Here is a 25,113-nt window from a genome sequence, read left to right as displayed (position 1 = left end):
GCCAGGAGGCCTGCGGGGACTAGGGACAAACGGCAGGAGGCGGGCCATGGGAACCTCAATTTGTCATCTCCGTTTTTAAGATTTTGCTCTCAATGGTATAAACGATCAGTAAAGTATCAGATAAACATTTTGAGATCTTCACACATTCCATGAGGTCCCAGAAAGTTCCTGCGAGCTTTGCGGGTCTGGTGTGGAACTGGGTCAGTGGTCACTGAGAAAGGATGGTGAATGTTACTATTCGTGTCGGGAGTGAAAACGAACACCCAGCTTGCTAAGCCAGCGTTCTTCAGCACGGGGCCTTCATGCTCACGTGCCAGGAGGGCTGCATTCCCTCTGTGTCGGGGCCTCCTCCTCCGCGGGCCCGCACGCTCAGAACTGCATCCCATCTTGCATGGGAACGGTTTCTTCCAGTTGACTTCGTTGATTCCTGGTGAGCCTCCTGCGTAAGCTTGAGATGGGGATCGATGGAAATGACCGTTGTCTTATCCTGTCTTCTAGCCTGAAAACATTCTGGTGGATCAGAGTTTGGCCAAGCCAACGATTAAACTGGCTGATTTTGGAGATGCTGTCCAACTCAACACGACCTACTACATCCACCAGTTACTGGGGAACCCCGAGTTTGCAGCCCCCGAAATCATCCTTGGGAACCCCATCTCCCTGACCTCGGATACATGGAGTGTCGGAGTGCTCACATATGTGCTTCTCAGCGGCGTGTCCCCCTTCCTCGATGACAGCGTGGAGGAGACCTGCCTGAACATTTGCCGACTAGACTTTAGTTTCCCAGAGGACTGCTTTAAAGGAGTGAGCCAGAAGGCCAAGGAGTTCGTGTGTTTCCTCCTGCAAGAGGACCCTGCCAAGCGTCCCTCGGCTGCGCTGGCCCTCCAGGAGCAGTGGCTGCAGGCGGGCCATGGCAGTGGCAAAGGGGCGGGCGTCCTCGACACGTCCAGACTGACCTCCTTCATTGAGCGGCGCAAACACCAGAACGATGTTCGACCTATCCGTAGCGTTAAAAACTTCTTACAGAGCAGGCTTTTGCCTAGAGTTTGACCTATCTTGAAGTTCTTTCTCATTCTCTTTCACCTGCCAATCAGCTGTTAATTTGAATTTGAAGACAGACACACACCAACAGAACTGATCAGCTGCCGTATGTTCATCGTGTGACATTGGGCTCCGCGGGAGCTGTGCTTGGCAGTGCCTGGGACTCGGGAGCACGCTGTGCTGGGGTGGAGGACCTTCTCGTACACTCTTCATGAGCGGAGACAGCATTGCTGTATCGCAGTCTTTTATTCAGGTTTCTGCAAAAAATAAAAAGAAACTTTTTTAAACAAACACGAATAGAATTTTGCAAATTTAACATTTTCCAAGATTTATTCAAGGAAACAAAATGCCTATGTTCAACCACTGGTGTTCACGAACAAAACAGAGATACTGGACCCCTCTGGGGAGGACTCACCCTCGCGGTGGCCATCCCCGCGGCCTCGTCCAGAGCTCAGGGTCCCCCTGGCTCTGAGCTTTTCTAGCTGCCGCGTCTGCGTGCGTCTCGCTGGGACGCCAGACTGGGCTCCTGAAATGTGCATTCAACCTCAGACTTTTGCATAAAAATAGAATGAATCGTTCTGCTCTGATGAAATGTAGGCCTTACTTGTATATAAGACTGGTCCTGCCTTCGGTCTGTCTTCTCCCCTCCTGCCTTCCCTCCTGCCCCCCACCCTGCTGCTGCCCAGGGCTTCCTCTGGGGGAGGTCAGAGGGCTCTGCCCAGCCACCCAGGACATGAGGTTGGGTCCCGCCCCAAGCCCCAATGGTGGCCCCCCTGTGTTCCCCACCCCCCAAGCCGTCAAATCAGATTGTTGAGCAGTATACAGTCAGATGAAAATACTGTAAATGCACTCATTGGGGTTTTTTTGGTTTTATTTCATATCATGTGCAATGTTGTGGCTTTGACATTTTATGCAACTATTTATGAAGACCTCTGTTGTACCTGTAATAAATATATAGAAAAAGCACATACTTCGTACAGTGAGCTTTATGGTTCTGTGCGTGTGTCGGGGGCGGGGGGGAGGGGGTTGTAGCCCTGTGCCATCAGTTCAAGGAGATTTAACTCTTCGTGAAATTTGTCAGTTTTGAGGACTGTAAAAAGTGATTTCATACTCTGAATATAAAACTGGATAATAGGGTAATGTTTTAAAAATTTATTATGCTATTATTCAGAATGCCAAAGTATTATTTTTTTTCCCAAAATCAGTCTGGACATTTACTACTTTTTAGACTTTTTGACGTTCAACTTTCTGTACAAAAATTGGCTGGATTTTGAGCTTTTGGTAAGAAATAAAAGCCAATTAAGCACCAGCCGCTTTGAGGCTGGCATCCAATGTCTGTGTCACTGTGGCAGAAGTCACGCTGGGGTGGGGAGGCCTTGGAACAAGCCGTGAGGTTTCTGGGCACGCTTGAATTTTTCTGGATGTCTTTTTACCTTCGTTGTGTGAAATACACTAAAAGAGAGACCAGCCCGCGTCCCCAGCCAGACAGACACCTGGGTCTTGAGCCATAAACTGGCGTAGTTAAGCTTTGCCCCTTCCGATGTATTTTATTTATTCTTTTGTTGGGTTTTTGTTTGTTTCTTGTAAAATTGTACAGAAACTTTTTAAAAGAAATTGGATTCAAAACTGGATGTGTATTCGTAACCTCACGTTTATTTGTGTATTGTTTCTTTTATTATTTCAGTTAAATTTTTACCTTATTTTGCATGTATATTTCTTTGTACAGAGACCTTACATGTTTACACAGTATGATGTGATGTAAATATTTTATTTTGCCATCAGTTATTTTAAAAAATTAAACATATTTGCCTGATTTTTGTGTTAGGACTTTTATTTAAATTGATCACTGTGGAATCGAAAAGAGAGACATCACTGAGGGAGACTGAAAGACTGGCCTCTCCTAGATCGGGCGGGAAGTTGGAGGGAAGAATGTTCCGGATCGGGAATCCGTGGTACGTGGCCAGAAATGGGAGTTGGGGGGCGCCTGGGTGGCACAGCGGTTAAGCGTCTGCCTTCGGCTCAGGGCGTGATCCCGGCGTTANTGGGAGTTGGTCAGGTGCCTGCAGATTGGATCCCAGAACCCAGACTCCGAAGACACTGGTGCGTAAACAGATTTTAGCTGCTTACGGTGGGGCTGCACCTCGTCCTGGTTAGAATCTCTAAGGTACCCCACTTCTTGATGGACACAGAATCGGAGAAAAGGGAAGAGCTGTTGCCTTCTGGCCACAGGAAACCAAGTTTAACGTCCAGATGTATCGAGGAACATGAAGCGCTTGGGTTCAAGCGTGGTGTTACGAGCAGACCCACGATGTGCACCTGCAGGGACCTTCCAGTGATGGCTGGCCCTCAGCAGCCACCCCCGGAGCCATGGGGTCCTGGGGCACTTGTAGAACAGGCTTTATTATAATTCCTGTTTGCTGACATCCTGAAGGTAGGACAGGTGTGAAAGCACAGGGTTTGTGCTGAGTCCTTCAGGGAGGGCATGAGAAGCTCACCCTCCCAGAGATGGGTGCCACCTCAGTCTCGACGACACCCACGGATCAGCAGGCTCCGGAGGGCCAGAGGCAAGGTAGGCTCTACTCCAGCACTGTGCCCCTGAGTGAGGGGCCTGCCCACCACAGTGCAGACCTCAGTAGCAAGAGTGGGGCAAGGGGTCTGTCTGAGTGGGGTTTTTTGCCATTGGACACTTGCTGAATGAAGTCGTTACACCTGTCGGACTAGCAAAGCACTCTCCCAAGTGAAAAACGGCCTATTAGCGTGATCACTACCTAGATTTTCTTTCCTCAAAAATCACGATGCTTTGTATTCCGCATGTTACCATGTATAAATTCTTAAAACTCAGGGATCCCTTTTAGCTGTAAAGAGAAGAAAAATCAGTGTTTTAGCAGAACACAAGTTAAGCATTATCTTAAACGAAGGATATTTGACCGTCTTAAACCTTTGGAAGGAGAGATCCTTTCAAATGTACATTTCTGAGACATGAATTTGTGATCACTGCCCAAAACAAAATACAAAACATTCCCTTTATCCCTCAGAATCTTCATGCCCCTTCCCTGCCAGGGGTGATCGCTGTTCTGATTCCTATCATTCTTAGGTTAGTTTACCTTTGAATTCATAGAAGTAGAATCATACAGAATATACTTTTTGAAATCAAGCTAAAAGATGTGCATGCAGTGGTATGAGATGTCTCCTTCACCCTGTTCTCCCCTGTGAGCATGTCTTGAAAACATACCGCATATCACAGCCAGGATATTGACATTGACACAGTCAAGATGCAGGGCATCCCATCGCTGCCGGGATCCCCGCAGCCCTCCTGTAGTCGCGCCCACCCCCTCCCACCTCAACCCTCCCTTAGTCTCTGTCAACCACTCATCTGTTCGTTTCTATAATTTTGTCATTTTGAGAACGTTAACTAAATGCAGTCATACAGTATGTAACCTTTTGAGATGGACTTTTTAGCTGAGCATAATTCTCTGGAAATTTATCCAGGCTGTGGCATATCGCTTTCCTTTTCATTACTGAGTAGTGGTCCATAGTATGGATGTACCAAGCTTTACTGTTCACCTGTGGAAGGACGTCTGGATTTTTTCTGGCTTCTGGCTATTACAAATAAAGCTTCTAAGAACATTTGTGTGCAGATTTTTGTATGAGCTTAAGTCCCTGTTTCTCTGGAATAAATGTCAGACAACTGGGAGATCACATGGCTGTTACAAATTTCATTTTTTAAGGCTAGCCAAACTTCTCCAGACTAGCATTTTACATTCCCACTGGCAACGTCAAAGTAATCTAGTTTCTTCAAATCTGCCAGCATTTGGTGGTACTATTTCTTTTATTTAGCCATTCTGACAAGTGTATACTGATAAGTTATTGTGGTTTTAAGTTTTATTTCCCTCATGGTTAATGATTTTGTGCATCTTTCCATGTGCTTATTGGCCATCTGCTTCTCCTGTTCTATGAAATGTCCCTTCGTGTCTTTTGCCCATTTTCTCATTTTTTTATTAAGTTTTAAGAGTTCTTTATCCATTCCAGATACTAGTCCTTTGTCAGAGAGATGGGGCTTGCAAATATTTTCTCCCATTTCATCTTCTCAACAGGATCTTTCACAGAGAAAATATTTCAGCGTTGCTGAAGAGCTATTTCTCACTTCTTTCTTATGTGGAACAAGCTTTTTGGTGTCAAGTCAGAGAACTCTGACTACCCCCAGAGTGAAGCTTTTTTAACCTAAGTTGTTTTCTGAACATTTTCAAGTTTTATATTTTACATTTAAGTCCATGATCCATTTTGAGTTAATTTTTGCATAAGGTGTAAAATTTAAGTTGAAGGCTTTTGGGGGTATTTTTTGCCTTCTTATTTTCTTGGTTTTGTTCACATTTTGCAGATAGAAGACCAATTTTTTTTTCAGCACCATTTGTTGGAAAGGCTACTCTTTTGTGATTTTGTCAAAAATCACTTGGGCCTATTTATGTGAGTCTGTTTCTGGGTTCTCTATTCTGTTGATCTAATTCTCTTTCTCCGCCGTTACCACACCGTCTTGATTCCATAGCTGTGCACGAAGTCTCGAAATCAGGTAGACTACACTGTTCCTCCCACCTTATTTTTCCTTCTCCAAATTGTTTTAGCTATTCTAGTTCCTTTGCCTTTCCATATAAACTTTAGAATAGTCTTGTCTACATCTGCATATATCTTACTCAGATTTTTATAGGCATTGCATTAAATGTTTATCAATTTGGGGAGAATTGGTATCTTCACTATGTTGCGTCTCCCATGAATACAATATGGTTCTCCATTTATTTAGATCTCTGATTTTTTTATCAGCATTTTATAGTTTTACAAATTCTTATATGTGGTGGCTAGAATTATACCCAAGTATTTCTCTTTTTAAGGCAATCAAAATTATATCCTACTTTTTAATTTTGGTGTCCAAGAATTTATTGCTATTATATAGAAATTGAAACTGATTTTTGAAAGTTTATTTTTTTATCTCATTCTTCTCTCTAGTAATTTTCTTTACTCCAACATCTACTTTATCTGACATTAGTGTAGTCACTCCTACTCTTTTTTTTTCGAATTAACGTTTCCATGATATACCTTTTCCCATCCTTTAACTGTCAATATGCCTACAACCTTATATGTAAGTAGATTTCTTGCCGACAGCATATAGTTGGGTCATGTTTTTTAATCCACTGCATCCATCTTTATCTTTAGTTATTAGAGTACTTAGATCATTTACATTTAATGTAATTATTAATAAAGTTAAGGCCTAAGCCTGCCCTTTTATTTTTCGGTTTACTGTTCTTCTCTCTGGTTTTCATTTCTGTGTTTCTTTTGCCTGCCTTCCTGTGGGTTCCTGAACACTTTTAGAATCCTATTTTGCTCTATACTGGTTTTGAATGTATCTCTTTGTATGGCTTTAGTGGTTGCTTTAGGTATTACAGTGTGTGTGTGCGTGTGTGTGTGTGTCTGTGTGTGTGTAACTCATCATAGTCTGCTGGTGTCATCATTTTAACAATTTGAGTGAAATACAGAAACCCTACCTGACTTTATGTCTCATTACCTTCTCCAGTTTATAATTGTTTTAAGTATTTCCTCTACTTAAATTTAGAATCAAGTCACACAATGTTGTGATTTTTCCTTCAACCATCAAACAATTTTTTAAAATTTTATATATTTTAGAGAGAGAGCATAAGTGGGGGGAGGGACAGAGGGGGAGGGAGAGGGAGAAGGAGAGAATCTCAAGCAGATTCCATGTTGAGTGCAGAACACCACGCAGGGCTCAATCATGACCCTTAGATCATGACCTGAGCCAAAACCAAGAATGGGACACTTAACTGACTGAGGCACGCAGGCGCCCCCATGAAACATAATTTAGATGCCTTGATTTGTCCCTTCATTCTTGATGACATTTTCCCTGGGTTAGAATTCTGAATTGGCAGTTCTTTTCTTTCAGCACTTGATAAACATTGTGCCACTTTCTTTGGGCCTTCATGGTTTCTGATGAGAAATCTACAGTCACCCAAATTTTTCCCTTATGGGACATCTGGGTGGCTCAGTTGGTTAAGCTTCTGACTCTTGATTTCAGCTCAGGTCATGATCTCAGTGCCATGGAATTGAGCCCTGCGTTAGGCTCCATGCTTGAAATTCTCTCCCTCTCCCTCTGCCCATCCTCCTGCTCACACATGCACTCTCTCGCAAATAAATACATATTTTTAAATTTTTTCTCCTTGTAAGTAGATGTTTTTCTCTCACTTTTGAGATTTTTTTCTTTGTCTTTACCTTTCAGAAGTTTGTGAGTGTCTTAGCTTTGGATTTATTTGTGTTTATTCTGTCTGAGACTAAGATTCTTAAATCTATATGTTTAGGTCTCTTGCCAAATTTGTTTTCAGCCATTTCTTCAAGTACTTTTAGAGGCCTGCCTTCTTTTTCCTTCTTCAAACACATGAATGACAGTTTTGTTTTGGTGCTATAGGCTTTGGAGGAAGTATCCCCACCAATCCCCGACCCCAGCCCTAAGCTACTTCCTTTATGTTGAGATTGGGTAAATTCTGTGGCTCTGTCTGCACATACACGGAGTCTTTCCTCCATCCACTCTAGTCTGCCATTGAACCCATACACCAAGTTTGTTTCAGTTGTGGCATTCCTGTGTTCTAAAATTTTATTTGGTTTTTCTTTATATCTTCTATTTCTTTGCTGAGATGTTTGATCTTTTCATTTAAATGATTTCAAGGATGTTCACAATTATTCTTCAAAGGATTTTTATCATGGCTGCCTTCAACTTTGTCAGATAATTCTGTCATTCCCATCATCTACCTTATTGTTGATTTCTATTGCTTATTCTTTTCTCATGCAAGTTGAGATTTTCCTGGTTGCTATGATGAATGATTTTCATTTGAAATAGGGGCATTTTATTTATTTATCTGAGAGAGAGAGCATGAGCAGGGGGAGGGGCAGAGGGAGAAGCAGACTCCCCTCTGAGCCGTGAAATGGGGTTATTTCAGGTATTAGGTTCTGAGACTCTGGATCTCACTTAAGCCTTCTGATCTAGCTGGCTTCCTCTGCCATCATTCCAGCAAGGGAAGGGGGCTGGGCGCTGCCTCGATGATGGTCGGGGGTCTGAGTTCCACTGGCCTCCCCAGATACCCCAAGGATGATAAAAGTTCTGACTGCAAGGCTTCCTCAGACACCCCCAGTGGGGAAGGGCAGGGACCTAACCTGTTGCTTGTTGGGAGTGAGGTGGAACTGCAGGCTCCCCACGTAATCCGTGCTGATGGCCCAAGGAGCAGGGGTGTTTGCTCCCACCCAGCAGTGATGAAAGCCTCTGCTCTCTGACTTCTCTAACACCTCCTCAGCCCGGGGGTTGGGGTTGCCCCATCATAACCTATCAAGTGTGGAAATTTAAGCTCCCCGCTCAGCCTTGGGTGGAGGTCGGGAGGGGGTGGGACCACAGTGTTTTCTACAGTATCTGGCTAGAGGAGAGAGGTTACCGTCCAAAAGGTTTCCATCTTGCAGAGCTGGCCCTTTGTCTAAAGAGAGCAGGGGTTTGCTCGGTCTTCTGTTGTCTGCATCCATTGACATTTGCAGGTTGCTGGCTGTTTCAGTGCTAAGACTGGGATCTATGAGGCAAAAGGAAATCCCAGAGAGCTCACCACGTGTGCTTCCTCAGCCCCGAGGCCCCCAGTGGTCTGCTTTCTCCTCACCGTGCAGCCTTCTGCGGCTCCGGTTGTGCATGGCCTCCAGCGTTCCCTGCCGTCCTTAGGGGACGAGGACAAGGACCTCTACACCAGCCTCCCAGAAGCAGAAGTGGCGTGTCCATGCTTCTCCCGTTATTTGTTAGTGTTGGGATTATGGGACACTGGTCTCCTGAGCAAAAACAACTGCTTTATCTTATTTTCAAAAGTGACTGATGTTATCAGTTTTCAGAGGAAGAACTGCACAGCCACTGATTGTTGGCTCGCGTCACAGTCTGGCGTCTGTGCACTCATTTCTCCATCAAGTCTTACTTAACTACGCGCACGGGTCTCCTGCTCCTGGTCCAGAAGATCCAGGTGCAGGGTACCCGCCGGGCTGCAGGGATGGAGTGCCCAGGGTGGGCAGAGCTGTGCAGGGGCCCTGGCAGGAGGGCACGCAGGGGTGTGGACGCTCGTCTCTCAACCATCCAGAGGGAGACAAGGGACAAGAATTGGCTCAAGTAACTTCTAGAAGGTGGAGTGAAATGAACTGCCCCACATTGTGAGTGAACAGGAAAGAGCCACATGCTGGGCCTTGGAGGGGGTGCAGGGTTTCGGGGCAGACGGTCCCCCAACCCTCCTCCTCCGAGAGGAGGGTGCGATTTGGATGGAATTTGAGACGACCCAACATCTGCCTTCTCCAATATCTCCGCTTCCATTGGCCATTTCTTATTTACAATTCAAAAAATTTTTAGAGGTTTATCTTTCACTCTGTGGCTCTTATCCTATTGAAACCTCTTTGCAGGCCCACTGAGTCTATCCGAGCAGTCCCCGGCTTTCTGTGTCCCAAGAATAGGACAGTTAAAGCACATACTGGGCAGAGTCCTTGTGAAGGCCCAAGAAAAGCAGAGACTTCAAAGCTAATCGCCTCATGTATAATTGCTGCTTGTAGAAAACATATATCTCTGCTTCATTTGTAAAGGTTAAAACCCTCTTCTACTCAGTCTACCCTATCCATCCATTTCTATATTCCTAAATTGATCTCATGGTAATGTACTTACAAAGAAAAGTATATTTGAAAACTAATGACATAAAAACCGATTTTCAAGATAACCCCCTAATGATAGTTTGAGAACTGCCCATACTGCTGGATTGTTAAGATATGGTAATGACCTGGTTTCCATATTTATTTTTACACAGAAAGGGAAAAGATGCAAAGCACCAATTTTTTGCAAACATGAAAATGAGCTCCCAGCGCTAAGCTCCACCAAGCCAGGAGTTAGAACAGGAGGCTCACCTAAGGGGAGACGAAGTCACTGTTCTTTTATTTTCCTTTTCAGTGTTATGACCGACTGGGTGAAATAGGAACGATGAATGAGAGCAGGCATGACAAGTGGGCAGATGTTAAATTCACTCTCCTGTGCTCCTGTGGACCCTCCAGTTCTTCTTTGAAGCCACCTCTCCCCCTGTGGGACTTTCTCAGGCCTCGGTTGGGGGTGTCTTCCATGACCCCACAGGCTCTTTCCCTAGCTGACCTCAATTGATCTCATTCCTTCGTATGACCTGTTAGTTGCCTGTGGCTTTTTAACAAATTGCCACAAACGTGGTGGCTTAATACAAATGAGGTTCATTCTGTCATGGTTCTGGAGGTGAATAGCCCAACATCAGCATCCCTGGGCTGAAATCAAGGTGTTAGCAGGGCTGCACTCCCTCCCCAGGCTCCAGCGAAGGACCTGTTCCTTTCCCTTTCTGGCATATGGTAGCTTCCAGCATTCCTTGGCTGGTGGCCACATCTCACCAGTCTTGAAGGCCAGCATCTTGAAATCTCTCGCTGCTCCAGCCTCACATTCCTTCTCCTCTCTGTGTGCAAAAAGCCCTGGGGCCAGTCACCTACGGGGCCACTTGCGATAGCATTTAGGGTGCACACGGATAATCCAGAAAGTCTCCCTAGCTCAAGATATGTAACTTAATCCCATCTTTGCCATATCAGGTAACATTCCTAGGTTCCAGGGATTAGGACATAGATATCTTCTAAAGGGCCATTTTCAATATACCATGTCATCTCTGTGCCAACAACCCTAACTTTGTGTCTCCAGCAAAGTTCCCTTTGCTCCACATCATATATCCATGAAGAGGATCAGAAAATACCACCCCAAAACATACCACTTTGGATTATTTTCGGAGGAAGGCAGTGAAGTAGATATAAGAAACACTTCCTTCCCTCCCCATTTGCCTAAAAGCAGGACATAAATTTTCAAAGGAGTCCCTCCCCTCTCTACCAGGAAGGACAAGAGTTAATCACCAGACCCAACTTTAGACCCTGTCAGCCTAGAGTCGGTACCAGAGGAATCTACATAACAAGCTTTACTAATTAGCCTTTATCTCCACCCTCAGAAGCCTAAAACTGCTTTCCTTCATTTGGTCATTTCTACACAGAGTTATTTTTCTTTGTGGAAGGTGCCATTTAAGCCAGAGTTCTAAACGACCTTCTTTAGTTATTTCCCCCTGTGTATCTCCCATATATATATGACATTTACATGTTAATAAACTTCTGTTTGTTTTCTCTTGTTAATTTGCCTTTTATTGCAGGGGTCTGAGCCAAGAGCTCAGAAGGATAGAGGGAAGATTAGTTTTTCTCCCCCTTACCAACCCTCCACTTGGACATTGAAATTCACCTCTCACCTAACCGCCAAGCCATGGCCATTTACCCAGATGTTGGGCCAGAAATTTTGAAGCCGATCTTTGCCCTGCCTCTCCCCTGCCCCTTGCATTTCCTCTGCCTCCAAATACATGCCCTTAGCCCCCTCCTCTCTCCACCACCTCACACCAGGCCCCCATTCATCCCACAGAGGCCTCCTAATCAGACTCCCACTTCCAGTTCTACCCGCTTTCAGTCGGTGACCCCCTTAGAACAGAGTCAGCCTGGGGAGATGCCTGTGTCTTCCCTGCCTAAGCCCTCAGGGGGCTTTCCATTGCTGTGAGGAAACATCCAGCCCCCGCAGTGACTCTGCCCCACCTCATGCCGATCTGCTCACTGCCTCTGCTCCAACCACTTGCCTTTGCTCAGGCCCCAAACATGCTGCCATCCCCCCTTTACACCATCCTGTCCCTCCCTGGGCACTCTGCACCCCCACACTGACACCCTGTGTCAGTGACTATTTGACGTGACTGCTTCCTCACCCTCTAACTCAGGTTAGGTGTCCTTGGAGATAAGCCTTCCTGACACCTGAGGGATGGCCTCCTCTGATCTCTCAGGCCCTGTTCTTTCCCACATCTCATGTCCCTGCATGAACTGATGTGCTTTGTTTCTGCGTTCACCCCAGATGGTAAGCTCCGTGAGGGCAGGGAGCTTGTCTGTCCTCATCACTGTTTCTAAGTGCTCGGTCTGTGCGCAATAAGTAATCTCCTCTTATAACACCAAGACATGTCCTACAAACCCTTCTGGGACAGCCTGTGCTTCCACCGGGGGCGTATACCTGACAGACTGGAGGGATGAAAAAACCGAGGAACAGTCTTTAGAAGCCCGGAGTTCAAGCTTTGTGAGTTTTTGCAAGATTTTTTTTCCTTAATTCGTTGTCAGCAAAGCCCACACGAAGGATTCTGCTCTTTGATTGTGAAGCACGGGCGTGTTTGTTTGCCAGCCTGATGAACTGCCGTGTTGTGCACTCCGAGCTGCTCAATGCCTCGAAGCGGGAAGCCTGCGCAGATGGTTAGGTGTTTGTTTCTTTCCAACAATCTGGTAGGCTCTACAGGCCCAACCAAGTTTTATCTAGATCAGGGTCATCCAAAAGAGCTTTTGCAGTGATGGAAAGTGTTCTTTATCCGTGCCGTCTGATGCAGGAGCCACTAGCTATGCGTGGCTGTTGAGCACTTGAAATATGGCTAATGCAACTAAGGAAGTGTTTTTTACTTTTGTTTAATATTAGTTATTTTAGATGTAAATAGTTCCTGTATTGGACAGCATAGCTGAAGACACCTTGCAATGGGGAGAGGGGACCCTAAGGGAGCTGTCCCAGGTGAACTCCGACGGATCCTACGGAGGCACAGTGAGCAGGGGTGGCTTCACGAAGTGCTAGAACAGTGGTGACTGAGAAGCTTAAAGGAGGCAGTCCTCTTCACCAGGGGCATGGCCTTGGCCATGATCCACGTACGTGAGATTCTCCGCAAGCAAACAAGAGTTTAGTTGCATACAGGTAGACTGAGCAGAAGTTCTGACCTAGGTGGGTCGGAAGCGCAGAGACTGACGGTCCTTTTGGAGAAGCGGAGTTGCTAGGAAATCTGCAGACACTCAGGCCAACCACCCAGAAAGATGGTACCAGGTCTAGAGGACAGAGGACAGGGAAGGAGAGACTTTCTGGAGGTCAGGATTGCTCAGGAGGGGCAGGGGTTGGAGGGGTCTTAGGGAACCCAACAGAGCCGACGATCAGGGGCAGAAGAAACCCCTTCCTCATCCCTCAAAACAGCAGTTACTGCTCTGCCCAGCACACCCAGTTCCTCAAACACATACACACAGTGGAATACTCCTGTTCCTTAGGGAATTACATTCATTCCATATCTTTTGGATGAATGAATGAATGAATTCCACAGTTAGAAATGCGCATGTACAGGGGCACCTGGGTGGCTCAGTCATTAGGCATCTGCCTTCGGCTCAGGACATGATCCCAGCATTCTGGGATCGAGCCCCGCATCAGGCCCCTCTGCTGGGAGCCTGCTTCTTCCTCTCCCACTCCCCCTGCTTGTGTTCCCTCTCTCGCTGGCTGTCTCTCTCTCTCTGTCAAATAAATAAATAAAATCTAAAGAAAAAAAAAAGAGAGAAATGCACATGTACAGGAATGTACCAACTGGCCAAGCAAGTGAATAATAAGAAAAATAAAATAACTTTCTTGGGGGTTAAGGAATGGGGAGATACATCCTTTTGGAAACAGATGGTCACTCGAGTTGGAGAAGTTGATTTTTTGTTTTGTTTTTTAAAGATTTATTCAAGAGAGAGAAGGGGGGTGGGGCAGGGAGAGGGAGAAGCAGAGAAGCAGGAGCAGGGAACCAACATGGGCCTGGATCCTAGGACCCTGGGATCATGACCTGAACTGAAGGCAGACGCTTAACCCACTGAGCCGACCAGGAGAAACTGATGTTTTAACAACAGGTTATTAAAGGATGCAGGCGGGGAGAGTCAGGATTGCTCCCTCATATGGACACGGCATCCTTCACAGGAGCAGAGGCCTCTTTTGGATGGAAGCAGCCGGCCTGAGGCAATGCCACAGCGGGGGGGGGGGGGGGTGCATTTGCATTTCATCATCCTTCCTCCCTCTGCCTCCCGCTGGTGCTCTCCGCAGGCTGATTTCCACCAGAAGCCAGAGGCGTAGGTTTCAGCCTCCGGGGCAGGGCGGGGCAGGGCTGCTGGCAAGGAGCAGCAGCGCAGGCACCTGAGGGTCGCCAGGGACCGAGGAAAGAGCAGGCAATGTGCAAGGATGACTCACCTCTTAGAATGACTCAAATCCACCACACCACCAAATCCTGGCGAGGATGTGGAGCTGCGGAAACTCGAATTCACTGCTGGTGGGAATGCAAAACTGCAGCCACTTTGGAAGACAGTTCAGCAGTTTCTTACAAAACTAAATGTGTTCTCACTATAAAATCCAGCAATCGTGTTCCTTAGTATTTACCCAAAAGCTGAAAACATGTCCACACAAAAACCTGCGCGCGGATGTTTATAGCAGCTTTATTCATAGTTGCCAAAGCTTGGAAGCAGCCAAGACGTCCCTCAGTAGGTGAGTGGATACGTAAACTGTGGTCCATCCAGACAACGGAATATTATTCAGTGCTAAAAAGAAATGACCTGTCAAGCCAGGAAAAGACGTGAAGGAAAGTTAAATGCATATTTCTAAGTAAAAAGTGTCAATATGAAAAGGCTTACCACATACTGCATGATTCTAACTCTATGACATTCTGGAAAAGGCAAAACTATGGCACCAGTAAAAAGATCAGTGATTTATTTGCCAGAGGCTAAAGGAGAGAGCGGGATGAATAGGCAGAGCACAGGATTTCTAGGGCAGGGAAAGTACACGTGACCCTTAAAGAACACAGGTTTGAACTGCGTGGGTCCACTTCTATGCAGAGGTTTTTCCCACTAAATGCAGTACAGGACAGCAAATACATTTTCTCTTATAGTTTCCTTAACACTTTTCTTAGTTATTGTAAGAATACAGTATGTAATTCATATAATATACACAATATGTGTTAGTTGACTATGTTATTGATAAGGCTTCTAGTTAACAGGCTATTGGTAGTTAAGTTTTGGAGGAATCAAAAGTTATACGTGGGTTTTCAACAGCATGGGGACTCAGCACCCCAACCCCCATACTGTTCAAGGGTCAACTGTACCCTGTATGATACTTGAGTGGTGGGTACATGTCAGCATACGTTTGTCCAAACCCGTAGAATGTACAGCACCAAGGGCGAGCCCTGAACTCCGGACCTGGGATAATTACGATGCGTCAGTGTGGGTTCATTAATTGTAACAGTGCACCACCGGGGCGGGGGGGGGGGGATATTAATAAGTGAGGAGGCTGTGCAGGCTTGGGGGTGGGTTCAGGAGAAACCTCTGTACTTCAGGCTCCATTTTGCTGTGAACCTGACTGCTTTGAAAAGATAAGGATTTTCTTTCTGTTTTTTTTGGGGGGGGGTGGGTTTTGTTTTGGTTTTTTGGTTTTGGGGTTTTTTTTGGCTTTTTGTTTTGTTTTGTTTTTTTAATGCAAGCATGAGGGCATTGGCTCCCAGAAATGGTGGGCAAAGGACTGCAATCCAAACCCGAAGAGGGTACGGGATGGCAAATAGCACATGAAGGATGTGTCAGATCACACTAGCTGTTGGAGAAAAGCAAAGGGAGAATTGAGACCGTGGTGAGATGTCCCTGCCCACCATCACAATGGCCAGAACTAAAAACAGTGTCAACACCAAAACCGGGGGAGACGGAGGAGAAGAAGCCGGACCCCTCATATGTTGCTGTTTGAACATAAAGTGACACAGTTACGCGGAAAACAGTTTGGCATTTCAAGAGATTGAACAGACATTTACATTTAAGTCAGCAATCATACTCCTGGGCATTTACTCCAGAGAAATGAAAACTTACCTCCACACATAGACCTGAACACGGTTGTCCATAGCGCCGGTGTTTGTAACAAACCCAAACTGGAAACAACGGCCAGGTCCTGCAGCAGGTGAGAGGCTGAACAAACCCGCACCGTGGCATCCTGCTTCATCATCAACAGTCACAAACCACCGGCACACTCAGCCGTCTGGGTGGATCTCCAGGCAATCACTCTGGGTGGGAAAAGCCAAACTCACAGCGCGGAGATAAACACATGTCCTGCCCCAAGGTCAGTTTGCTGGACTTGCTGTCACAATGTACTTATTTAAAATGGGACCAAACTGGCTGAAGGGTGTGTGGGACTTCCTTGTACCATCTTTGCAACTTTCTGTGAATTTATAATTATTTCAAATTAAAAGTCCGAAAAAAAAAAAAAAGCCTTGACCTTCTCACAGCCCAGGACCCCCGTTTCGGCCTGACCAGTCCCTGCCTCCCCAGACCACCGCGGGGCAGTCTTTCCTGGACTGATGAACGTACAAACTTCACGGCCCCAAATATCCTTCCCCTTGCCAGGGGGCCTGGCACCCAGCGGCGGTCCGGAGGCCTCGGTGAGTCAGCAGGGCTGAGCCACCTGCTCTCTGGGGCGCCTGCTGGGGAGGAGAAAAGAGCAGGGGTGTCATTTCCAAGTAGCCAAAAGTACTCCCCTTGCCCCTGGGGGTTCACTGCAGAGCCCCGGCCGCCCCCACTGTTGCCCCACTTCCTGCCTGCCTCTTAGCTCCTCCCCTGCGAGGCCAGTGCGAGGCCAGGACAGGATCAGTAGTGCCCATCCCAGCACGGAACCCCGGGTTAGGGGGTCCATCCTCAGGGCCGGCAGGGCCCCCTCCTCCCCACGGCCCAGCACACACCAGCCTCAGCCCCAGGCCCCGCACCCCGGCGGCCGGTGCCAAGCCCAGGCCCCGCACCCCGGCGGCCGGTGCCAAGCCCAGGCCCAAGCCCAGGCCCAAGCCCAGACTGCAACGGGACAAAGTTTCTCAATGGAAAGAGAAGCCAGCTCCCTTGGGCTGAGTTCAAACATCTGGTTGGCAAGGGTAAGGCCTTCCTCTGGCTAGTCGGAAGGGAATTCTAGGTCCTGCATTGTTTCTGCGGCTGCAGGCGGCCCTGGAAAGCTCACCTCTGTCTATATGCCGCTCCTTGTGTAGGAAATTTTATTCATAACCCCTGATTCCTTTTGGGCCACAATCCAGCGAAGAAGCTGGAACCTGCTGGGTTCTGCTGAGGTGGAAAATTCCAGGCCATCCTTATCCCAACACAAACCCCATGAGTAAACCTCCTTAAACTATTTGTCAAATGTCAGGGCGGCTTCCACTGTGTGTGACATGTTGACTCTGCGGGCACGGTGGCTGCGCAGCCCGTTCCTATCGAGGGCGCCGACCTCACACCGTGTGTTTGTGTTCACGGGACGCCTTGCCTCCATGGCTACCCTGCAATGCTGAGACCTTTGCTTACAATTCTGCCACGTTCCAAAGAAGACTTTTCCTAGAGCTGTATGTCATTTCCCAGGTGCCAGGAAAATGAGAGCATAGGTTTATTAACTTCAAATAAAAAGATAAGATCTGTAACGCTAAGTGGAAAAGACCGTCTCGTGCAGTGGGTCCCGTAAGCCATCTTACTATGAAACACTGCCCTTTACTTTTAAATGACACGAAGGAGAAATAATCTGTCCAAGTATTGGCGTTCGATGGCATTTGGTTTTCTGCCAGCGAGCTTAGCAGCCATTCCCTTTCATGTTAATAGCTGGGAGATAAGCAAAGGAATGACAAGAAAAAGGACTCAACCAAACAGCTGCAGTCTCTCACTGAGAGACCTAGAAAGAGTTTCCATCTGCGAGAAGTCTGGCTGCACCCGCTCTTCGCTTCGCCTGCTCTCACTCCAGAAGCACGTCTTCATACTTCACCCAGCAAACGTTACCATCAGCTCCGCCTCGTGATTGAAATGACCCGGTTCCAGGCTGGATGTCGAGCAAAGTGGTATTAAAGTCCTAGCTCCAGGCGCGCCTGGCTGGCTCAGTGAGTAGAGCATGTGACTCTTGATCTCAGGATTGTGAGTTCGAGCCCCACGTTGGGTGTAGAGATTACTTAAAAAAAATTAAATCTTTAAAAAATAATAAAAAATGAAGTCCTAACCCTAGGCAAGAATTTCTGATTACACCGATTACCCACTGGCACCTCACATCCTAAAATGCTTCCAAGTGTGGATAGCAGGCAAATCTAAGAATGTCTCTCTAGAATACTTTCTAAGAGATTCGAGAAGCTGAGGGGACTGGGGTGGCCTGACCATTGTGTGTGTCCATTCGCCTAGTCATAACCTTCCCACCCTGCCTTTGTCTTCTACAAATGGGTTTTGTCCCCACAGTTATGTGGAAATCGGCAAGCTGGTCCTAAAATTCATAGAGAAATGCAAAGGACCATGAATAGCCAACACAATCCTGAGGAAGATCGACGAAGCTGGAGCCCTTCTATGACCAAATTAAAGGCTGATTCTAAACTTCCAGCAATCAGGACCCTGTGGAGTTGACACCAGGACAGGCAACCCATGGGGCAGCCCAAGTTGTCTCTGGTGTTTTTAGGTTGTGCCAGAGTTTAGAGACCGTGAGTGCCTGGGAGAAGAGCCTGGCATTAAATGGCTGGTACGTAAGAGAAAGGCCTGGGCTGGACCCCCAGGTCGGAGCATCATCAGAATGGTGAAGCCAGTGGTACTTACACAGTCTCGTGGAGAAATGAAGCCCCGTGGTAGGTGAGTGAAGTTGGTTATTCAGAAAGCGATACCACTGTTCCTTTAAGAACATTTTTTCTAAATTCCCCCTTCATTAACTTCCTCTTGGGAAATGTATGGTTTAGGCTAACTGACTAGATTAGCCTTGATTTGTGTGGCCAAGCCACTGGTCACTAGGCCAACACTCAAACGTTCCACAGGCTGCCAGATGCACACGAATGGCCTTGCTGTCACTTTTTTGGGGCATCAATAAGACTTATATTCGAGGCATTCTGAAAACCTCTAAAGATAAAGCTAAACCAAATGAAAGGATCTGTTGAATAAATTAAGGTACCTTCATACAAGGAAATACTATTTCTTAAATCAATAAGGTCATCTCTCTGTGTGGAGTCAGAAAAAAATAATTAAAATAATTAAACACACACACAGTGTCTTGCACTCTGTGTGTGGACCCCTGAATGTGGGGAAGGTTATGAATCTCTAGGTTCATAACCACACATGAGTAATCCTATCATAGACATTCACAAGGTATGGAATCTGTAGGTTACGGGCGCTTCATTCTACTGGCGTCTTATGAGGAATGTGGTGGTTGATTTCCTCCTGGCCCCTCAATCCTGGGTATCTGGCCTCAGGACTCCATCACTGCTCAAGATGTGGCCCCTGGGCGGGCAGAATCAGCATCACCGGGCTGCTGGTTAGAAATGCAGAATGTCAGTTCCCACCTGGATTATCAACTCAGCCATTCTTTCCTTCTGTCAACCAAGTAACGGGCGCCATGTTGCTTTTAACCTGTGTAATGCACATGTAAAAATCCACGTGGTGAAAAAGAATTGAGGATTGCATCGTGCTCAAGACCTGCGATGCATTGCTGCACAAAAGCATGTGCACCTATGGACACAGAAGTGACCAGAGAGACCTAGATACAAAAAGAAGGCTGATCTTAAGTCTTCTCATGACCTCCTGACTTCTCGTTACTTCATTCATGGCCTGGACTTTCTGTTCTGTCCATGCATATCTATAATGAATAAGGAATTAAATAAAATATATTTCAGCCTGAAAAAAAAGAAGAAGAATGTCAGCCCCCATCCATACCTAAAATCTGCATTTTAGCAAGATTCTCCAGGGCTGCATCTGCTCATTAAAGTCTGAGAAGGGCCCAGTTTGGGTGAAAGACACTTAGATGGGCTCTGCTGCTTAAGACTCCAGAATCCGAACATTACCGTCCACAACACACAGGCGGAGATGAAGTCTCACTTTTCACTCCTCAACGCAGAGTCTTTAAAATGACAAAGATAAGGGTGGAAAGTCAGGGGGGAAGGACGCAAAGCGCCCCTGGTGTGTGTTTGCCCTGAGATAAATAGCTGGGGCTTTCTGAAGCAGGACTTAGGGAGAGAACAAAGTCCGAGTTTGTGGCAGCAGCCATGTTTCTTCAAGGGAGGTAAACACGCCGGCTTTGTGAGTCTTTGCACAGTAAACCGAGCAGAGCCCTTCTACACAGTACGCCAAACAATGTCCTGCAAGAGGGAAAACTTCTAATCCATAAATTACAGCAAGAGCTTGGAAGGAAATTGAGGCCTTCGGTCAGGGACAAGACTCTCAAGAGACACGTTCCAGAATACAGAAGACAGCAGGGCCTTGGGAGCAATAAATAAGATGCATTCACATCCCCAAACACAGCGAAGGCTGCCCCGGCAGCTTTCTGTATACCTTCTCTGTTGACTTGGTGATCAAATTGCAGTTAAATGCCTGATAATGAAGGAGCAGTGCCTAATAAGTTATACGCTTAACGCCTGAATATCCCATTCTTCGTTTGAGTTGTAATTTAAAAAAAATTATGGTAAAGAAGGTAAAATTAGAATTTGAAATTTATGTCCTTATTTGGCCAGACGTCCTCTGAGCAGCAAGGTGTAATACGGCATAGGAAGTTCACTGGAAGCTGGTTAGAGTGGAGACAGCCAAAGAATTGAGATGGCTCTGTCAAAAGGGGCATCCGTGCTCTAGAGGGAGTCATAGGGGCAGATCCGGAGGTTGGGATGGATGGGGCAAATGAGAGAGAGTCGTTTCTGTCTCAGTTTCAAATGAGGGGGACCAGTTTGTTCCAGTTGTCTGGGAGCTTCCCAGTTTTAGACTCTGGGAGACCCCTGAGTCCAGGACAAACCAGGATGTCTAGTCCCCCAACTAGGCGTGAACCTGGGACAATGGGGCTGCGCCCAGAACAGCAGGGGCAGGGGGCCTGGCACCCAGCGGTGGTCCGGAGGCCTCGGTGAGTCAGCAGGGCTGAGCCGCCTGCTCTCTGGGGCGCCTGCTGGGGAGGAGAGAAGAGCAGGGGTGTCATTTTCAAGCACAGGCCCGCTAGTCCCTGACGGAAGCTCTTCCAACAAAGGTAGTATTTTTAAAACCAGGCTTTTAGTTGGAGCAGGCTTCTTGAAAAATCCTTGAAAATGCTTCCTGTTTTTAATTAAGGAGATCCCTGGAACATTTCCACGGGCTCTCATTGTGCCTTATTTTAGTTCAGATTTCATTCTTCCTCCTCACACCGTCTTAAACCCGAAACAAAGACAAAGACGTCAGCCCCTGGCTGCAGGTACCCTTCCCGGGGCCAGCGGGAGACCACCACCGAGACCCAGAGGAAGCTCAGGCCCGGCCACGCTGCATGCCAGCTGCCAGTTTGGCACGACTGGTGGTCCCTCCCCGTCTGAGCAAAGGCACCGCGTAGTGTCGTGCAAGCTGCCCTCTCTGGGATGCAAGGAACGGGGGCTCTAAGTGTGGGTGCACCTGCCTGGGGAATCTAACCCACCTGCACTCGGGCACCTCAGCAGCTGGGGGATGGACCTAAACTTTTGCACCCCGTTCCACTGTGTGGGGGTTTTCCCGCACCACCAAACGATTCTTGGACCCCAGCTGGACGCCCTACAGTTCAACTCCACTACTGACCTGGAAATCATGTCAGACCCCACAGGTTGAGGGCTCAGTCTTACAGGACTGCTCCCTATGTCCCTCAGAACTCTCCCCCCACTTCAGACTCCAGTCATCTGGCCGGGATGTCCCCTGTGCTTCAGAGGGACCAGCGACAGGCTGGGAGTTTCTGCAGCCCCCTCCTTGAGTTCCATTAATTTGCTGGAGGGACGCAAAGAAACATCTTACTTACTAGATCACTGGTTTATTATAAAAGGATAGAACTCAGGAAAGCCAGAGGGACGAGACACATGGGGCAAGGTCGGGGGTGGGAGTGGGGGGACAGGGGGAGGGCTCAGGGCTTCCATCACCACTGCCCCAGGATTTCCATGTTGTTCACCAACCCAATCCTAACTGTCCTTCAGGGTCTCTATGGAGATTTCATGCTGTGGAGGTTCAGTGATTAAATCCTGAGGCGTTGGTGACTAATTCAATCTCTAGTCCCTCCCCACCCCGAGAGGGAAGGAGGGAAGGGACTGGAAGTTCCAACACAAATCCCGAGGAACGTTGTCTCCACTGGCAACCAGTTCCCCTCCTTAGCTGCCCTAGGGGCTTTCCAAAAGTCACATCACTAACAGAACAAAAGATGCCTTTATGGCTCTCCTCTTTGAAAATCCCAAGGCTTTCAGAAGCTCTGCGCCAGCAACAGGAGGAAGACGCAATACATACTTCCTACTGGGAACAGCAGTATTGCAGACCACGCCGCACGGAGGCGGCAGGTAGGAGCTGCTTGGAACTCACAGCCAGAACCTGGAACCTTCTACCTAGGGCTTCGGCCCACACCTCTGCTCCTGCTATTATCCGGAAGCAGACCCAGGGCCCATCACAGGATGGTAAGCAGCGTGGCTCCTCCTGGCAAGACTCAGGACAGCTGTAACCACCACGGCCAGGCCTAAGCCCAGCGTCACAGAGGGGCGAGCAGAAAGGGTCCGTGCCTTTCCAGGGCACCAGGCTTTCCAGGAAGACCAGTGGCCACGGTGACGTCTGCCTTTTCTGTCATGAGCCTGGATTGTGGGGAGCCGGCTTCTCCCACAGTCTCACCAGGCGGGACAGCCTCCTAGAAGGGCCTGGAACACCACAGTTGTCCTCTCTTGGGTGTTTTTCTCTAGCCCATGATGCCTGCACACATAAAGTCAGTGCTGTCCTGACCTTCCAGGCTGGCTTTAGAAGTTTCTATTCCCACCTCTGACTGCCTCGTTCTCCTGATCTTCCCCCAGTGAAGTTCCCAAGGGAGAGAGACTGTAGTTGACCCCTAAGAAAGTTAATGCGTGTGTAGGGGCCCCCTCACCCTGGAAACTAGGACCTGCCAACCTTATGAGGAAATCGCCGACCTCCTAGCCAGTCATGCTCTCTTTCCTCTTCTGATGCTCTATACACTTGCTCTTGCCCCAAATCCTCTGGGAACAGTGCTCCCCTCCTTGGGAGGCACAATCCATCCATGGATTGCTTTCCCTGAATAAAGGAGATCAACCTTGTTACTGAACTGCTTTAGTTTGTCATTTCACACCCCCCACATCTTCTCACCTCCAGCCACAACACGGGCTGAACTTGGGCCAGAGAAGGGGGATCCAAGTCTGGAGGACCCCTCCACTCCACAGGGGACAGGCTGGCGCCCCTTTCACACGCCTACACCTCAGAATATTTCGAGCTCGGCTCTCTAACCATATGTCCCCCCCATGCTTTTATGGAGTCACTACTTATAGATTATTGATAAATAATTGTCCCGACACTTTTGGTTTGGTTGGGTTTAATAGCAATGAGGCTGGGAGAAGCGCCTGCTCTGTCCCGACTTATTCATATACAATAACGAAGTTTACTCCTGTATGTGTTTCGAAAATGGAGCCTCTCATGGCAGACTTTCCCCAGAGTTTCTACTCCTGACAGCGGCTTCATTCTCTGAGGAAATTTGCTACAATGATATGGAATGATCTGCATATATATGTGTGTATATATATACACACATATATATAAAATGTATATTTAAGCAATTCACATTTCATTGTATGTTCTGTTCCTTCATCTATTATAGTTTCTGTGTTTTATAAATCTTATAAAATTAAGCTTTATAAAGATTTTGTGTGTCCTGAGAGCTTATGATAAAGCATCTGTAGCCCACCATCGCCATTGTCCCATACGGCAGTTGTGGGTTCGCTCCGGGCCGTGGCCAGTTCCTCCTCTGCTCTGCCCCTAGTCCGCAGTCCGTCTGTGCCACCTTACTCTCCGCACGGAGCCGGGCCTCGTGGGCCGGAGAGCAGGGCCGTTCCCTCCCTCTGGGCGCGCTCCCGCCAGCCCGGTGTGTGTTTGCGGCGCCGGGTGCTCTGAGCGCTTCTCTCCCGGACACAGGGGCGGCCATTACGGTGGGTTTAGTGGACTCCTCATTGGGCGGGTAGCGGGCGCCTCTCCCACCGCCCGGCCGCGCACGCGCAGGCACACGAGTCAGTCCCAGGCGGCCGCAGGCTGGCGCGCGGTGGTAAGTGCCCAAGGTCCGTCTGTCGTTAGAAGTCCTGTGCCTCGGTTTCCCCGTTTGGAGATGGGGGTCACCATAGCGCTCACCGGATAGGGCTGTATGAGTGGAAGGCGTCATCACGTGTTAAGTTCTAGAACAGGGTCATAAAGCGTTCATGCTGCCATGATTGCTAGTATTTGAGGAAACGGTAGAGGCTCAGCCCCATCACTCCTCGCATCAGAGCCACGGGGTTTCTATAGAACACCCTGGAGGGGAGGGGACCCAACCCCCAGTCACTGGAGTAGATTCTCTTGGCATTTCTCTGGACCAGGTGAGTCGTTTGATGTAAAAGATGAAGAAGGTAGCATTGGTCACCGCTGGGGGTATATACAGCTGTATCTATTTCATGTATGTGCACACGCGTACGCACAGCAAGCCCCTCCCCCGCACGTACACACACACACACTCCTACACGTACGCACAATAAGCCCCCCCCACACACATACTCTCACGCGTACGCACAGCAAGCCCCTCACACACACACACATGCACTCACACACGCTCCCATACGTTCGCACAGCAAGCCCCTCACACACACATGCACTCACACACGCTCCCACACGTATGCACAGCAAGCCCCCCCACACATACTCTCACATGTATGCACAGCAAGCCATACACACACATACACACTCATATACACACACTCACATTCTCATACACACTCACATACACACTCACACGTATGCACAGCAAGCCACTCACATTCACACACTCACACACTCATATAGACACACACACACTTACACACACCCCTTCATTGCAAAGAATCAGTCTTCAGTTACTAAGTCCTTGTGGGGTCGGCAAGTTCTCTTCAGAGCGTAAATGAAAGACATCACCTACTCCCTCATTCTCCATTGATTCAAAGCACTGTTAGCAAACATGTAAATTCTAGAAGGAGAAACAGAGAGAACTATCCAGACTTTTGGTCTCCTCCGTCACGAGGACATCCTGGCCGGGGGGGCTGGGTAGACTTCCGTGGGCAGCCTGGGCCCCCCTGCTGTTCATAACATGACTTCTCTGGTAAAATGTGTGTGGATGTCAGACATTCTACGTTGGTAAGTTTGTAGGCTAGGGACCTCCCTTGTCCT

The 25,113-nt window shown here is 47.8% G+C and overlaps 1 protein-coding gene and 1 long non-coding RNA gene across 2 annotated transcripts in view; one reads left to right on the top strand and one right to left on the bottom strand.

The window, feature by feature from the left end:
- Window positions 1–1,329, top strand: part of TRIO (trio Rho guanine nucleotide exchange factor) — a 347,159-nt gene extending 345,830 nt beyond the window's left edge. The window contains 1 exon segment of the mRNA XM_034657080.1: window positions 499–1,329. Coding sequence (XP_034512971.1) covers window positions 499–1,047 — 549 coding nt within the window. The 3' untranslated portion in view covers window positions 1,048–1,329.
- A 13,072-nt stretch (window positions 1,330–14,401) lies between these two features.
- Window positions 14,402–17,038, bottom strand: LOC117801606. The gene is made up of 3 exons (XR_004624348.1): window positions 16,961–17,038; window positions 15,832–16,022; window positions 14,402–14,538 (listed from the first exon to the last, which is right to left on the bottom strand). It is a non-coding gene; the product is annotated as an uncharacterized LOC117801606 (long non-coding RNA).
- Between the last annotated feature and the right edge of the window lie 8,075 nt (window positions 17,039–25,113).

Source organism: Ailuropoda melanoleuca, chromosome 3 (genome assembly GCF_002007445.2).
Source record: "Ailuropoda melanoleuca isolate Jingjing chromosome 3, ASM200744v2, whole genome shotgun sequence".
NCBI lineage: Eukaryota > Metazoa > Chordata > Mammalia > Carnivora > Ursidae > Ailuropoda > Ailuropoda melanoleuca.
Note: the sequence above shows the minus strand (reverse complement) of the source record. Positions and strands in the feature narration are given on the sequence as shown.